At 51.9% G+C, this 18,115-nt stretch overlaps 1 protein-coding gene across 3 annotated transcripts in view; it reads right to left on the reverse strand.

The window, feature by feature from the left end:
* Positions 1 to 18,115, reverse strand: part of Ephb2 (EPH receptor B2) — a 185,533-nt gene that overhangs the window by 119,871 nt on the left and 47,547 nt on the right. For all 3 annotated transcript variants that reach the window (XM_036178786.1, XM_036178785.1, XM_036178784.1), the window contains exon 2: positions 2,953 to 3,017. In XM_036178786.1, coding sequence (XP_036034679.1) covers positions 2,953 to 3,017 — 65 coding nt within the window. The remainder of the gene's footprint in view (positions 1 to 2,952; positions 3,018 to 18,115) is intronic.

Genomic DNA, 18,115 nt, shown 5'->3' on the forward strand with positions numbered 1-18,115 from the left:
CGGCAATCTGATGGTTAGAGGTGCATACCCTCCTCTTGGTATTTATCCCCTAGTTCTCATGGGACATGTGGCTCTGTCAGGAGTTCACTAATCTGACAAAGGACCAGAGACCTCGGGCTCAGGAGGGTCCAGCTGGCAGGGACTTGGAAGGGGTCTGCAAGGAAAGAGAACTTTCTGATACAAGGAGGCAACTTCATGCACGGGGTGGGGGGGTGGGGTGTGGGTGGGTGAGAGACACTGGGAGGACAGGGGGCGGGACGCTACTTGTTTTGTGGAGGAGGCAGAGTCTCTGCCCCTTCGAGAGCTCCCTGTCAGTGAGCAAGATGCTGTCTTTGACCTCTGGAGACTCCCAATCTGATGGAGGAGGATGGCCCATACACCTACTGGTCGAGGATGACAGGGAAGCCAGGGTCCTTCCCCAGGACAGCAGCTTCCCTCAGGGGCTTGCACCAGCTGAGCTCTCCTCTGGGAACTGATGCCTCCTGGTACCTGGAAAGAGCTAACTGGCCCTGCTGTCAAGAGAAGGTGCTCAGATACCTCCCTTCCTGAGCTATAATTAACCAAAAAGACCCTCTAAGTCTCCATGCTGTGGGGGCTGGATTGCCTATGAGCAGACAGGAAGAGTGTGAGACCAGGTCACTTCTGCAGACTCAGGCTGAGATCATCCCCATGGCTGGGCCTCTGTTCAATTCTGTACCTCTCTCAAGTACCCTTTGTTAATTTGTTTCCCCAGTGGTGCTGAGGATAGAACGTGGGCCTTGCGCATGCTCCACAAGCACTCTGCCACTGTATGTTCCCAGCTCCCAAACACCCTGAAACATCCAGGCCGGTTTCAGCACCTGTTCACAGCTTCCTGTGTTTGCATTCACTGACTCTCCCTGGGGACAAGGAACACTTAGCCTCCTGGTTCTCCCCAGTGGATTGGAATGCTGACCGAGGGCAGGTTCCTACTCTTCCGCTGTGCCCCCCCCCACCCCGTGGGGCTGGTCCCCCACCCATGCCAGGCCTGAGGCTAGTGCCTTCACAGTGTCTTTCTTTGTCGTGATTCTCACATACAGCACGTGAGCTCCATTTTGCAGAGGAGGGAGATGAGACCAAACAGGTGAGACCATTTGACTCAAGTCACAGAGTCTTGGTCCTGTTCCCAGGCTTGTCCATATTGCCTCGGAATAAGCACTGTTCACATGTTGCATGATCTTGGGCAATTCCTCTCCACTCTCTGGGCCTTGATTTCCCCATTTGCTAAATGGGACCATGGGGATGGCGGATGATCATGGAGATGTCAGTGTGTAGGACTTGGAGGGAGTTACATGCTGTGAAAGGTGCATGTACATTGGAAAGCCGGAGTCAGAGCTTGCTGGCCCAGCCTCTACCTCAATGGCGACTCTGAAGCTCCCTACATCACATTTAATTTTTTTTTTTTTTTCCTTTTGGTGGCACCATGTGACAAAGTCAGCCCCTTGTTACAACCGCTGCTCTTCCTCAGAACTTAATTAGAGCACTTAATTAGAACGCTCTGCCTTTCTCCCCTCTCTCTAATTAACATGCGGAGGCCCTGCAGCCCAAACACCCCAAATAATTGCGTCCGGGGGCCCTGCAGCCCAGCCTGGCCTCATTACTGGCAGGGTGGGGCCGTGGGCCCAGCAGTTTTCGCAGATGGAAAATTGGTGACAAGAAAGAGCCACAGAAAGAAGCCTGACCCTGGGGCCCTGCCTATTGAGAGCGAGGCCTGAGGGGGGTGGGTATGGATCCCTAGGGCTGCAGCTGAGTCCCCTTGGAAGACTGGAGTGGGAAGGGGGGATGGGCTGTACAGTCCAGGGCCTCCCCAGAGGAAAATGAATACTGAAACCGGTGGTGGAGGTGGTGGTGGCGGTGGTGGTGGTGATGATGATGATAGCTGCTCTCTATTGGGAGCCAGCCCATGATAACCTCTGTGTCATGCTCTGAGGGAAACCTTCGGTAGCAGTGGGCAAGACCACTGTTTCACAGGTAAAGAAACCAGAGTCAGAAACGCAAAGAGGCTACGCACGGCCTCAGCTGACAGGTGGAATTGGGGCAATGCTAGGGAGAGACAGGAAGGCCCATCTTTCTCTCAGGATACTGGGGGCAGACATGGGCTCAGACCCTATCCAAGGGATGTGATAAGAACTCAAGGACGGGCTGGGGATGTAGCTCAACTGCCAGAGTGCTTGCCTAGCATACACACCACCCTGGGTTCCATCCCTCACACTGAATGGAACTGATTATGATGGTGCACACCTGTAATCACAACATCCAGGAAGTAGCGGCAGGAAGAGCAGAAGGTCAATGTTATCCTTAGTTACACAGCTAGTTTGCAGCTAGCCTGCGACACATGAGACCCTTTCTCAAAACAAACATAAAAGAACCCAGGGATGTACACTCAGGGGATCCTTTTACTATGGAGATTCGGAGTTGGGGTGGTGAGGAGTTGGTCCCTGATACAAACCTGAGCCCCAGGTGGGGTACAGCTCAGTGGTAGAATACTTGTATGAGGGCCTGGGTCTGATCCCCAAGCACCAAAAACTGAACCACAGTCAAACAACCCTGAACCCCTTCATTAGAAGCTGTCAGCTCCTGGCAGGTGGCTATATCTCTGAGTTTCTGGATTGGAGATGGCATGTAAAAGGTCCCTGGTGTGGTCTTTGGCCCAGAACAGAATCATATACTTCCCTCTCCTGAAACGGGCACCGTGTGAGTACCTACGTTTCAGCCTCCCCTGGGGAATTCTACAGGATAAAGGCCAAAGTGTCCACATGTTGTCATGGGAACGGGTACTCAATCAAGGGTGGGTGGGATGGGGAGGGTGAGATGTGAGAGGCTCGGTCCTTAAGAGAGGAAAGGGGCTGGGGTGTGAGGGGATGTTTGAGGCATCAGTAGACTCTGAGGCATGCTGGGAGCCAGCCAAGCAGGGTTTGAGGGACCAGAACTCACCCCTGATGGGGGATGCACCATCCAGCCCAGCTCAGCCGTCGCCGTGGTAGAATCCATCAATGTTTCTGTGGGAAGAGCAAAGAGTCACCACCCGCCCCACTTCCCAGTGCTGGCAGTTACTCTGCTGACCCTGGGGTCCCACCCTTCCAGGTTCTTCCTTACAGCCTTTCCTCCAGTCCTCCAGACAACTTGTCCTATAAATCTGGCCTTGTTGCTTCACATCCCCCTTATTCCAAAAGCCTAGCCGACTGTTAGAGTCCATTTTTCTGTTACACCCCTCTCTCTGTGGTCATCCCCATCCTCCAGCTAACTAACTACATCTCACTATCTTGCCCCTCCTTTCCTGGTGGAGGGTCTTGGGGGGGGTTGTTTGTTTTTTTTCTACTTAGAGTTTCTCTGTGTAGCCCTGGTTGTCCTGGAACTCGCTCTGTAGACCAGGCTGGCCTCGAACTCAAGAGATTACCTGCCTCTACCACCCAAGTGCTAGGATTAAAAGTATGAGCCACCACCACATGGGCTGATGGAGGATCTTAATCTAGGATTCTCTCTTAGGTGTTCCAGAGGATCCACCACCAATTCCTCAAAATTTTACATCAAAATTCAAGAATGTATTTGCTTTTCAGTTTGTATCAAATTCTCAGACGCTGGAAGGACAGCCTTGGAGGAGGTCCCTCTTCAGCCTCTGGGGACCCAGCATGTGCCTTACTGGCCTCAGGACAGGTACCCTCCCTCTTCTCCAGGAACCAGGAGTCATCCCTTATATCATGTCTCATCCTGGAGTCCCTCCTCCAGTGTTTAGCCAACTCTACCCCAGGATGGAGCCCTAAAGAGGGGAGTTAAGAGCAGACTTCAGAGTGTGCTTGCCACTTGCTCTAGGGTCCCAGAGACTCGAACCAGTGTCAGAACCAGTAGCTGATGAGGGAAAAGCCACATGGCTTAAAGTGAAGGAGATCCACGGGCCCTTGCAGATCAGAGTCAGTATCCTTCCCTTCTAGTCCTTTCCTACCAAGGGCTGTCAAAACTGAACTGAACTGTCACATCTTGAATGGATTTACACAGATGCTTTCAAGCATTCATTCAACAAACACACCTCAACGTCCGTCTGTTATATGCCAGGCACTGGCCTGGGTACTGCAAGAGAGAAAACAACGACTCAGCAGCAGGAGGCCAGTGAGATGGCTGCCTCAGCAGGTAAAGGCGCTTGGTAAAAGACTGGAGTTCAATCTCTAGAACCCACATAAAGGGGGAAACAGAGAGGAGCCATGGCCACAAAATTGCCCTCTAACATGCCCATAGGGGCATGGATTAGCCCCATCATGCATGTGCATATATACACACATACTAATAATAAATATTTATTTATTTAAAAAAACACCCTACTATGGAGCAGTTCATAAACTGGAGATGGAGATGAGTATGAATATAAATGACTATGCGGGAATTGGCAGAGAGATATAGAGACACTCACAGCTCCTCGACACCTACGATAGGAGACATACTACCCTACTCCAACATTGGGCCCAGTTCAGGCATCATTATTCAGTACCACCATTACGTGTCCATCTCTGTATCCCATGCAGGCATCACTAATCAATCTCTACACTCTGTGGCCGCTAATCACTTCCTCCATAGAGTTCCAGGAAATGAAAAACAGACCATTTGAGGTGCTTGCCTGCTCTTGCCTAGTAGCCTCATTTTGGGAAGAGGGCATCTGGAGCAGTGGGAGACTGTTCAAGAGCTGGTGAAGGAGTGGGACACACAGGTGTCTTGCCTCCTACCATCTACATCTCCAGGCACTTGACACAACTAGTCATTTGGTCTGTGCTAGATGCACCAGGGCCAGGAGAGTGTCCAGGCTGCAGAGAAGGTCCAAATGGGAGGTCATGAAGGTGTGAACTATGGCAGGGCGGTGGCAATAGAGGGTGGGAAAAGGGAGGAGTGTCTGGGCGGAGGTGACCCCAGCCAGACCTCTGGGCTAACAAGAGAGGCTTCAGAAGAGCCTCATGACCGCCTGGGGCTCGAGTTTGTGGTCACTGTGTCCTCTTGCGCTTGAGAGGGGGCCATGGGGGGGAGGGTGCCAGGGACAGTGGGAGCCAGTGCCAAGGGCATCCTTTTGATGGCAAATTGGGGGGAAGTTCCATTGTGTAGCTCTGGAGCTGAAAGAAGGTTCCTTTTCACACTCGAATGCTACCGATTCTTCTTCCTGGAGAGAACAAGGGCTGAACTTTTAACCTGTTTTCTCTTATGGGACTCAGCCAGAGACGCGCCAAGCTGGGCTCTCAGCCTGGGCCCTGCAAGCAGCTGCTGGGGGCAGGGAGAGGGGAGCCTCTCCTGGGACAGAGTGGGGTCGGATGGGAGGCCAGCCCGCCAAGCAGGTGGCCCCACCCCTTGGCTAGATTCCTGGGCTGACCCCCAAGGAAAACGTACTAGAAGATTCTACTACTTAGAGGAGGAGGGGCTGGAAGTGACGATGGAAACTCGGACCCAGGGGGTATGAAGGACACTCCACGAGGCACACTGTAAAAGTCAGGGCTTCACTGTGGCTCCCCAGAAGCCCTGGACACTGTCCTCCTCCCATCCCACTGGCCAAGTGGGATGGGAAACTGCTAGAAGAATAAAGAGGGCGGCCGCTTTCCAGGAAAGAACCAAACGGGAGTGGAAGGTGCAGACAGGACACAGCGGAGCCCTGACCCTGCTCTTCCTCACCTGGCCTGGCCTTACTTAAACCAGCTTTCTGGAAACTGTGACCCCTTGGGCTTTGGCTAGAGGGGGCACAGGGCTGTTCTCCCCGAAACCCACCTTGGCCTTTTAATTCTAACACCCCTTTCTACCCTTTTCCTCTGCAAAGGGAAGTGAGCGGGGCAGGGACCTTGACTTCTTGTTTAGTTTTTTTGTGTGACAGGAACTCACCGTGGCTGAATTAGAACTCAGTACAGGACCGGTAAGAAGATTCAGTTGGGAAAAGCACTTGCCACCAAGCCTGATGATCTGATTTGGAGCCCCAGGACCCACTCGATAGAAAGAGAAAACTGACTCCCACAAGTTGTCCTCTGACTCTCATATATGTACCATGGCACGTGTGTATGTGTGTATGTATATCACATGCACACTACATAAAAAATTTTAATGTATTATCAGAGAGAGAGGGAGGGAGGGAGGGAGAAAGGAAGGAAGGAAGGAAGGAAGGAAGGAAGGAAGGAAGGAAGGAAGGAAGGACTCACTATGTCATGCAGGCTGGCCTAGAATTTACAGCAATCCTTTTGCCTCTGACTACTGAGTACCAGTGATACAGGTATATAATACCATGCTTGGCTGAAACCTCAATTTTAACACAGGTTTCCTCTTGTGCTGACTAGCCTTGAAATTTTGTGTGTGCTCTCTCTCTCTCTCTCTCTCTCTCTCTCTCTCTCTCTCTCTCTCTCACCCCTCCCTCCTTCCCTCCTTCCCTCCCTCCCCCTCTCTCCCCTCTCTTTCTGAACCCAGGGCTTTGCACATACTAGGCAAGCATTCTACCACTAAGCTATATTCCTAGCCTTTTTCTGTATTTTAAAAAGTTTTGCGATAGTTTCCCAGGCTGGCCTTGAACTTGAAATCCTCCTGCCTTGGGTTCCTGAGGAGCTGAGATTATCAGCATGTGGAACCAAACCCTATTAAACTTGAGTCTTTCAAAGCTCCATTTTCCTTACCTGAATTCCTTCTGGGTATGGACAGGGGGTAAGCACGAGGGGAATGTGTCAGCCAGAGCCCATACACCATAGGCCCTCAAGGACTAAGCGCTGAATGTTGCCTTGGGTGTAGCATGGGGTTCCCAGGCCCATGCAGAGCCATGCACACTCACCACTCATGAGCCGGCCTCTTAGATAAAACACAGGGGAGTCCAGAGGCCTCCAGAGCAGTCTGCCTAACTTTCCTGCTCGCAGAGATGCCAAGGCTTGCCAACATCTCACAAGCATCAGACCTCACTGGACGGCCACAACCTCCAAGGAGCCCTTCCTGCTCCATCTGAGGCTGCTTCCCTGAGGCATCCCAGCTTCCTTTGTTCTACTCAAACCTGTCAGAGAAGTCAGGTTCCATACCCTGGAAACCCGGAAATCATAGTTCTTGCCTCAGGCAACTGGGTGGGCTCAGGAAAACAACCCTAAATTCTTTCCCCAGCACTTCCTCTCATAGCACCCCAGACAGCTCTCTGATCCCAAAATCTGCAAAAGGAGAGCAAGCTGAAGTTCGCTGAGACTCCATTAAGACCCAGAAGCCAGGCAGGGTCATGAGCACGCCTTAATCCCAGCATTTGGGCGGAAGATCCGGAGTTCAAGGTCATCCTCACCTACATAATGAGTTCCAGGCTGGCCTGAGCTACTAGAGACCCCGTTGCTTTCAAAACAACAGGCATGGGAGATTGCTCAGTGGTTAGGGTACTTGCCTAACCTTGTGTAAAACCTTGAATTTAATCCCGGGGACCCACACAGTGGAAGAAGACAGCCAGTCCCCAAAAGGTGCCCCCTGGCACACACATGCGGGTGATGGCACACACATGCGGGTGATGGCACACACATGCGGGTGATGGCACACACATGCGGGTGATGGCACACACACTCTCTCACATACAAGACAAATAAATGCAATGAAAAAAACATTGAAAAAAAAATAGCCAAAAGCTCACTCCTATCTGCACAATGCCAAGAGGTACACAATATGTTACCATTTCAGAAATAGGAAAACCGAGGCCAGCAAAGACTTAGGAACTTGCAGGTGGCCCAGCTATCCCATGGATGAGCTGCACTGGAGGAGCACAGGCTATGTGGCACAGTCTTACCCACAACTCCTCACGTGCACTGCTCCTTCTGAGCCTCTCCTCTCTACATGGCCTTCACCTGCCCCAGTGACAGCCGAGTCAGGTCACCTCCGAGCAAAGCCCTAGTGAGCCCACTCACCCCACAGTTCTGCAGCTCAGGGTGTCGAGAGGACCCAGGACGCAAGGAGTCCTTTCCTTGTTTACCACCACCTCATCAGCCTGTACATCCCCAAAGGGTGAGAGCCCCGTGCCCAGGACCCAGGATGGGCTCGGCATGTGGGACATCCCCTCACCCCACCTGCTGGAGTCCGCACCATCAGCCTTGCAAGTTGGAACCTGTCACGTAGACAGGACATTGGCCTTCCCACCTCCAACCCGAGCACGGATTGCTATGATTCATTTACTTTTTTCTTTCCAATTGATTTTTTTTCTTAAGTGCATTTTAAAGAGGAAAAAATACCTCATTATTACAAATGGAAAATCAGTATCATTGGCCTTAGAAGAAGGAAACTAAATATGAGAACTACGATTGCCAACATCCGTCTATGGGTCACCTAACACAACCTCACTACGCACACTGGGGACCACTGGGTTCCATCGGTCTACCTCACCCTCATGTGCTCCGTGATAATGGCAATCCCTCATGCAGGGAAACTGCTGTCACTAGGTACAGATAATTAATCACCATGTGGACGTGACAAGGACCGTAGCTCAGAATGTGTGAGGTAGGTTTGGGAGGATGGGGGGGTGGGGAATGCCAGGTTGTGGGGATGGCTTCCTGGAGGAAGAGAAGCGTGATGGGAGGCTTGAGAGCCAGTTAGGAGAGAGCCAGCCAATTCTGTGTGGGCTGGGGTGGTGGTTCAGTTTGCTTTCCATTGCTGTGATAAAGCAATGTCCAAGACCAACCTTGTGTGCTGTGGAACGATCTTTTTGTACACTGTGAAGATGGGTCTTTGCCAAGGCGCCTTCTGATTAGTTTAATAAAAGAGCCGACTGGCCAATAGCTAGGCAGGTAGAGGTTAAGGACTTGCAGGCAGAAGGAGTGGGGTAGGAGCAGAGTCACCAGTCAGCAGCAGACTAAGCAGGAGATGGACATGCCATGCTGAAAAAGGTACTGCCACGTGGTAGAGCACAGATAAGAAATATGGGTTAATTTAAGATATAAGAGCTTGTAATAACAAGCCTAAGCTATCAGCTAAGCATTTATAATTAATAATAAGTGGTGTTGGTGCACACTTTTAATCCTAGCACCTGGGAGGCAGAGTCAGGCAGATCTCTGTGAGTTGGAGGACAGCCTGGTCTACAGAGGGAGATCCAGGATAGGCACCAAAGCTACACAGAGAAACCCTGTCTCAAAAACAACAACAAAAAAGTCTCTGTGGTTATTTGTGAAACCATAATGAAAACTCAGTGGAAAAAAGGTTTTATTTGGCTTACAGGTTACAGTCTATCACCAAGAGAAGCCAAGTAAGAACTCAAGGCAGGAACCTAGAGGCAGGAACTAAGTATGAACATGGAGAAATGCTACTTACTGACTTGGCTAGCTAGCTTTCTCATATAGCCCAGGGAAGGCACTGTCCACAGTAGGCTGGGCCCTCCCACATCAATCAGCAATCAAGAAAATGCCCCCCAGACATGACTACAGTCCAATCTGATGGAGGAATTCCTTAACTAAGATTCTCTCTTCCCAGGGATGGCTAGGTTCGTGTCACGTTGACAAAAACTATGACAGTGGACCAGGTGGAGGGACACCAGAGGCAGAGGCCAAGGAGGGGAGGAGGAACTTGGCTCATGGGAGTTGGTGGAGGTGGAGCCAGCTGGGCGACCCTGGTGGGAGAGACTCTCTGAGGTCTGGGCCTGGGTTGGAGCAGCGCTGCTTGCTAAAGGGCAGCAGCTTGCCAAGCCCCTGCACTGCACCATGCCCAGCAGCCAACATCCTCAGCAGCCTTGCTGGTGTCACCTGCTCAGCTCCTGTTTGACACAGCTGTCCCTCTGCCCCCGCATCTCCTGGTAACCAGGAAGACCAGTTACCAGGCCTGGACCGAGGGAAGGGCCATTAAAAACCAAAGGACATCAACCAAGCCCCCCAAATGGAGTGCTGAAGAATGTCAGGCCACACAAATTCTCAGCCACCAGGCAAAAACTGGAACCAGAGTGTGTTTCCTCTGGAGAAAACAAAGTTTGGGCCACGGGAGTGGCTTTGGCCCCAGCCCTGCTGTACCGCACCCCCTCTGCTTCCTGGAGACAGTACAGAAGAAAGCAATCAGGAGGCCCTGATTGCACAGGCTGGGGAGGCCCGCCGGCCCCTCCGGCTACGTGTGAATGAGCAGTATGCATTTCAGAAATATTTGAGCTAAAAGGGGAGACACACTGAAGTCGTTAGCATCAGGCCGACGGGAGGTGGCTGCACGGGGGCCCTGCTCACAGGCTGGGGTAGATGTATGCCCCCTGCTCCTCAACCCACCTCGTCAGCTCTACCCAAGCCCATGTTAGGCTGGAATTCTCTAGGGCCACATACACTGTTCATCTGCACTAACATGTGTAAGTCCCAAGGACATGAGGAGGGAGCGTTTGTTAGGCACTGACAGTATATTAAAGGCTGGCCAAGTGTTTTAGTGCCATTTCAGGCTCCTGACAGCTTACCCTACTTTTACAGATGTGGAAGCTGATGTCAGAGATGAGAAAACAAGCACAATAGGATGTGTGGGTACACTTCTGTACATCTCAACATCTGTGTTATTTCTAAGATGCCAGGGCTGTAGCCACAAAAATGAGACAACACAGAACAAGAAAAATCACTAATGCATGTGCATGGCCGGCGTGTGTGTGTGTGTGTGTGTGTGTGTGTGTGTGTGTGTGTGTGTGTGTCTGGTGTACATTCTCTCCATCTGAGTGGGCAGGAGGGGGGAGGAAGCCCAGATGGCCCAGATAGATCCTTGGCTCCAGCACTTTCTAGTGTGACTGCAAGGAAGTGGTCTCTCCTCTCTGGACCTCCTTTTCCACATCTGTAAAATGGACCATTGTAGCTTTAGTGATGTGGTGTCTCCTGAAGTCCTCATTGTTTAAACTCACTATGTAGCCCTGTGTTCTGACCCTTCTGTCTCCACCTCCCAAGGGCTGGAACTGCAGACAAGGGTCATCATACCTAGTTTTATGTGGTGCTAAGGATTGAAACCAGGAGTTGGTGTATGCGAGGCAAGCACTCCCACTGAAGCCACATCCTCAGCTCTTTTGGAGTCCTCATTCTGAGTGAGGGTGATGTCTGCCACTTCACTATGGTCCCAGCACTGACAGCCTGGCACTGGTGGGTACACTGAATCTGAACAGGGCAACTAGGTGACCAAACAAAAGCCCACATCCTGTCACCGACCCCAACACCCCACAGTGTCCCACAGACACTCACCTGGTCATAAACACACCCCACGGCCCTGCCATTCAGGTTAGCTAGTTATCCCACAGGCCATCTTTTCCACTCGCAAGGGTCCAGTTACCCTGCTTGCAGAAGACACTACTCAGAGACTTGATGACTTGACTTTTCCAGAATGTTCTCCCTGGAATGCGTGGCCCTTCCTGCTCTGTTAGCTTGGCTCCTTCTTCTTCTTCCTGGCAGCTGTCCTGGGCTGCTCCCCCTCTGGCTGGGGTAGGAGCGGAGTCACAGTCATTCAGTGAACATTGATTCCTTCAGCCTGCGCCAAGGTCTTCGATGCAGAGACCGACCCACGGGTCCCTGCCTCAAAGAGCACCCAGACTCGTGCCCGACAGATGAACTCACGGCAGAGAGAAGCAGCGGGAGTGGTTGGTCAGGCTGGAAAACTGGGTCACACGTGGGAAAATCAGCTCTGGATACAGAATCAGGAAAGACATCTCAGAGGAAGAAGCAACTGGGCTGGGTGGAGAGGGCTCAGCACAACGGAGTCACAGGTGGGACAGCCCTGGGCCATTCTAGATACCGGTAAAATAGACGCCCAGCTTGCAGTGGGCTCGCGGCTACACAGCGCTGCAGGGGAAGCCATGTATGAAGAAGCTGGAATGTAACGGGCCTTGGATGCAGGCCTGAGGACTTGGGATCTTATCCATAGTCACCAGGGAGCCATGAAGGATGCCTGGAGAGGGTAGTCATAGGGCCTGTCCTGAGAACCACTAGGTAATAGACCAACCCTGATATAGGAAAGGAAGTCAGAGTCGGGATCCAGCTGTGGCAGGGGCTTGAGGCTGAAGATGAGAGGTCACCTGGTAGCTGTACCCAAGGGCCTTTGCTCCAGCTCCTCACAGCCCAGGCAGTCAGCCAGCCTACCAGGGTCCCCATGCGACATGCACTGCCTGCCCTGTGCCCTGCCCACAGTTCCTGCTGTACCTGCCTGCATTGATGTGGCTGAGGTGACTTGAATCTAGGCCTGGATGGCATTCTATAGCCTGGTGAGGAGCCGGGCATAGGCATCAGTAGCTGGAAGCCAGAGTACTATTCCCATGGCCCAAATGAAGAATTCCAAGAGGATGCCAAGAACCACTCATGAGCTGGTCTCTTCTCTGAGCCTTGATTTTTCTCATCTATAAAATGGGGCCAAAGAAAACCTTGCTCTACATCCCTCCTGGCTTTGAGGAACTGAGGGTATGTTGGGTGCAAAGTCTGTTTGTTTTCAGACCTTCTTTTTGAGACAGGATCATGTTATGGGTCCCAGCCTGGCTGTGAACTTGATATAGATAGAGCTGGGTTATCTTCAAACAGGACCCTCTGGCTTCAGCCTCATGAGTGCTTTGCATTGAGTAACATGTAGAATCCACAGGAAAGTTGGCTAGCTAATGCCTGAGGAGGCCACCTCTAGCAGTTACTTCATTAGTATCCTCTCGCTGTTATCCCAGAGCAAACTTCTGGAGAAACCGAGGCACAGAGAGACCAAGGAAGGACTCCTACAAGGCTGACAAGAGGCAAGACAAAATTTGGCCTTTTGGGGTCCAATCCCAGAAGCCACCAGGCCACATAGCTTCAGAAATAGGATAGGGAATTATTCCCTCCATTAGAACCCTCAGTGCCAGGCTCTCACACACTCTGGAAGCTGGCACTGTCATCTCCCATGATAGAAATAAAAAGACTGAATCCAGAGAGTCCCAGAGACCCGTCTACTGTCACACGGCCAGAAAGAAGCAAAGCTGGGATCTGAACGCCCATCAGCCTGCCCAGCCTTCCAGAGACCTCTCCTCCTCTGTGTTGAGAGTGGGCGGGTTGTTGGCCAAGGAGAAGGCCAGTTGGGGGACGATGCTGGAGAAACCCTGAGCCAGCTCCTGGAAGGTTCTGATTTCCTAGTGTGAAACCTGCCAGCAGGCATCGCGCTGTTTTCCCCGGCTTTGCCGGCTTGGCCCTTGGGCTCAAGGAAAGGGGACCCCGCTAATGTAAAATCCGTATGTAGCACTCTGCACTCTTCCCTGTCACGCTGCTTCTGGCCCTTGCCTGCCTGGAGCATGCTTGTGTTTTCTCAGGCCCGGGTGAAGAGTCCCTGTGACGCCAGCTCCTGCACCATGTCCCCAGCCTGCCTGCCGCTGGCCTGGGCATCCGCCAGCGCCGGCTGCCCCAGCTGAAACCCAATCCGGCGGGCCAGCCAGGCTACTCACTAACAGCGGGCCGCATTGTGCAGCCCAAGCTTTGGGGGAGTTTGGATTCGCTGCTTAGGGACCCACTTAACCTCCGCCAAGGACAGGATGATGGATGGGGGTCTGGGACGGGGTTGCTGGGGGCGGGGTGGGCAGTAAATGAATACCAGGGCTTGCTGAGGAAGGGAAGGAAGGGAGGCAGGGACCGATGGCCTGGACATATTAAGAGTTCCTTTCGTTCCCACAACAGCCCCAGGGACGACTTTACTAGCCTGGTTTCATACAGGAAACTTAAACTCTGAGATGTCAGGTGACTTGTCCAGGATCACACAGCAAGTCAGAAACTAAATACCCAGCCTATGGCTTTGGAGCTTTCCCAGCACTTTGGCTTAAATGAATTCACACATTTAGATTATAAAATTTCAGCAGGGGGCATTACTGTGCACCTACTGTGAGCACCTGCTGTGAGCACCTACTGTGAGCACCTATTGAGTCCATTACTGCTCCACCTGGAGATCCTAAGGTGCCAGACTCCTTGAGGGAAAACTTCTAGTCTTCATGGCCATTTCAAGATCAAAGTATAGATGGCGTTACTTGGTAACTCCAGGCCTCAGCCATTTACATGAGGTAGTTACTAAATATTAAAATATTTTGTTGGGCCAGCAAAATGGCTGAGCAGGTAAAGGTGCTTGCCACCAAGCCTGACCACCTGATTTTGGTTCCCAGAACCTCACATGATGGAGGGAGAAAACTGACCCTTGCAAGTTGTGCGCGCGCGCACACACACACACACACACACACACACACACACACACACACACACACACTGTTAACACTCAGGAGGCAGAGGCAGGAAGATTTCTATGAGTTTGAGGCCAGCCTGGTCTACACAGAGTTCTAAGCCACCCAGAGCTACATAATGAGACCCTGTCTCAAAAACAAATCCAAAAGACAATGCAAACAAAAAGTAAAATGATTTTCACCTCCCCTCTGCCCCTCACCCTGGATACAGCTTCTACTTGCAGTGGGTCTAGAAGACCCCGTAGTTTCCCCTGAGATGACCCTAACCCTCCTCGCCTGTACAGAGCACTTAAACTTATGGTTTTCTATCCACTTCAAATGTCACCTCCACTGAGATGCCACCACTGACAAGCCAGAACGCAGGGCTCCCCTGATCATGGGGGTGTCACCCACCCTGAGACAGCTTTTTTCTTACTAGCCTCTCAAATGGACTGCAAGCCCCTGGCAGGCAGGGCTGAGGCTGGTGATGCTGCAGTCACCCCGCCTCACTGTGAAACCTGCCTTACCTCTCTACTCCATCATCCAGGCATCTGGGCAGCAGTGGTTTGTCCTGGGTCACACCACTCTCCTGGCCGCCTAGTGTCTTCTTCCAGCAGACACACTCACAGGCTATAAAGACAGCTGAAACACTGTACAGCTGAGGGGCTGGGTCCCAGGAATCCCACAGGCACCCATATCTCAGGTGCCAGAGTCCCTTCTATCCAATAGCAAAGCAGCTGCACAGAACCCATAAGTTCCTCCCAGGAACCTGCAGTCATCTCTACGTTTACAATATGGAAGACAATGCGAAGGCTGTTGAAACCATCATACCTCATTGTTGGGGAGCCAGAGCAAAGAAAACCGTCAGTATGTGATTAGTTTGGAGGTGATTTTTTTTTAACGGCAGGTCTCATGTAGCCCAGTCTGGCCTCTAACCCTACAGCTGAGGATGACCCGGAACGTCTGATCCTTCTGCCTCTACCTCCCAAAGGCTGGGATTAGAAGCATACACCACCACACTCCATTGTCTGCAGTGCTGGGGATGGAAGGCAGGCAGGCTGGGCTTTGTGCCTGCTAAGCAAGCACTCTACCAACTAAGCTGCATCCCTAGCCACCAGATACAAAGTTGTTTTAGAATGTTTCTGATACACAGTTGGTTGGATCCACAGATGTGGAGCTGTTAGATACAGAAAGTTGACTACGTAATTCAGAGTCCTTACTTTATGCCAACCACTGAACTGAACTGTCACACACGCTCAAAATGTCCTATGAGGTGGAATTAGTATTGTCCCCACTTGCCTATCCACCCACCAACACCCATCTGTCTATCATTCTGTTCACCCAATAGTCTACCGCCCATTCACCCGCCCACCTGCTCCTGTTGTAGTATCCAAGTGGGCATCCATCCCCATTACTGTCTTTTCCCACTCCTTCCTTCCTACAAAACAGCTTCAGAGAGGTTATGAAACCTACCTAACACCACACAGCTAGAAAGGCACAGAGTCCCAAGGCATACCAGTAACTCTTTATCCTCCGTGCTCTGTGGCCTCATGGCTGCCTCACTTAATATCTAACTGTCCTGCTGCATGCAGGCTTAATCGTGTAAGTCGCCTCAAATCCTCTAGATGTGAGCGGAGTGTAAATTACAAATCAATATGACACAGGCCACTGAGAAGTCCACGCCAGGCCTGTGAGGTTGAAGTCAATTAGCAAGCCTGCTGTAGGGCCTGCTGGAGCTGGGTCTATTTGCCTAATTGTCCCTGGTTTCCCCCAGTGAAGGGCAATTAACTCAAACCTCAGAACCGGGAGCACCCCTCTGCTTCTGGGCAATGCGTCGGGCATTTAGCCATGTCAGGATTTAGTTTCGATCATTCATTCACCAGTGACCCCCACACACATATCCATCTGTCTTTCCAATCATCTGATCCTTGCAGTCATGGAGAAAGTCCCCTAACTTCCACCCACCACCGGCACACGCATCCATTTACATGCTTGTCCACCCACCCATTCACTTTTCCAGCAGAGTACCCACCCACTCTCAAACGCATCCACTGAACCGCCCAGTCCAGGTAACCCTTTCTGAACACATTCTGCTGTCTTGACGTTCAACCGCCCACCTTCTCACTCCATTTACTCACCTACCCACACATTCAGCCTCTCACTTACTTTAGCCCTCTGCATCCATCTCTTCTCTTCCTTCTCTTTCTCTCCCCATTCATCTCTCTATTCTTCCATTCTCATCATTCATTTACACACCCACACATCTACTTTCCACTCCTTCTATCCAGCCAGCCTGCATTTGTTAAAAGCCTACTGTGTGCCAAGCCAGTATTAAGTACTGTAGGATAATAATAACGCCCCTCCCCCACAAAAAAACAGGCACCATCCTTCAAAAACCAGCTCATCTGGAGCAAACTCTAAACTCCTCATGGTTCTCATCCTCAATTTCTCTCAAGGGCCTTCCACGCTCCACCAGCCCATCCTTAGCCTCTGCCCCTTGCTCATACAGCCATCCGGTTCTGCTCTGCTGCCTTTCGGTCTGGCTTCTATCTGCCTCCAGATAGCCTGGTTCATGTAAGAACAGGACATGCCTGGGGCCTACCGCACCTCATGGAAGCCCCCCCCCACCTCCATCATGGCTCCCTGCTTCAGAGAGGACCCCAGGCCCATCCAAAGCATGGGTGCATTGATAAGATACCTCCAAGGGATCATTTCTATTCATGTGACCTTCACCCCTGACACCTGCTCTCTTGCCAATTGCTCCAGCGTGTCAGGTGGTGAGGCCCACCAGCTCTGCAAGATGTCCTGCATGCTAGTTATGTCTCATCACAAGGAGCCTCTGAGTCTCCATCACCAGTTACTGTTCATTTCCCACCAACATAGCAGTGATACTGGTCAGAGGGGGAAATGCCAGACACAGACTCAGGCCCACGAGCTCCTAGAACAAGGTGGTGGTGGTGGTGACATGGATGGCCACAAAGGGCTAATGATGGCAGAAAGGGCTTGGGAAGACTCTGGGCTTGAAATGAAGAGGGCTTTGAGTGACAGGACATGGGAGTAGGGGTCTCCCGCGCCAGCTGTGGGGAATAGACCACCCTGCTCTCAGCATCTCCATCACCATGGCTACTGTTTACTGAGCACTTACTATCTGTGGGCAACATGCAGCAATCACCTAAGCCTCTTCAAACCCCTCAAAGCCTATGTCATGGTCCTTATTTTACAGATAAGCAAACTGGGGCTCACTTAGTAGACTGAGATCCCCCTAGATTCGTAGTAAGTTGGTAAGGGAGATGGATTTTAGTTTCTGGGTTATGTGATCAGACCTCCTCTCACTGTTCCAAGGAACCTCTCCTGTGACAGTCTCAGGGGATGGTTAGAGCAGATGGGAGGGACTGGAAGGGTGGGTTCCAGGCCTGGGCACGGCAGCACAGAGCGTGGGAAGCAGGCATGGTCTGATCCAGAGGCAGGAGGCTGCTGCCAGGCAGAGGCAGTAAGGGGGGGGGGGGGATAAGGCTACCTCATCTGTCCACCCTATCTGTGGATACTTTTGTGGCCCCTGTGGGACTGTCAGAGGGGCGCATGAGAGGCCGTGACCCTGCCACTGTGGAGCGCTTTCCTCTCCTGGCTTCTGGTGGAGTCTGACAAAGGAAATGTCATGACTGTGCTGGAGACGCATTGCATGAAGGTAGAGGGGGCTCCCTGGGGGAGGCAGAGAATTTCGAGATGCTCTTCAAAGCTGCACCCTGCACTGGGGAACTAAAAAGCTGCTGACTGTAGGAAAACAGGTTTCCTTACCAGCCAACCAAGACCAGTGTGACATTCATGCCTCTCATAACGGCACTCTGGCCCAATCCCCAGGATGCCCCCCCCCCCCCCCCCCCCGCCAACACTGAAGCCCACTCGACTGTTCTGCTCAGCTATTCCCACCACTACCTTGCCTAGAAAGTTGGGGTTATTGCAGGAAAGCCATGTAAGCTGTCTCAAGTTTCATCTACACAGCAAGCC

The sequence above is a fragment of the Onychomys torridus genome, chromosome 2 (assembly GCF_903995425.1).
Source record: "Onychomys torridus chromosome 2, mOncTor1.1, whole genome shotgun sequence".
Taxonomy (NCBI): Eukaryota; Metazoa; Chordata; class Mammalia; order Rodentia; family Cricetidae; genus Onychomys; species Onychomys torridus.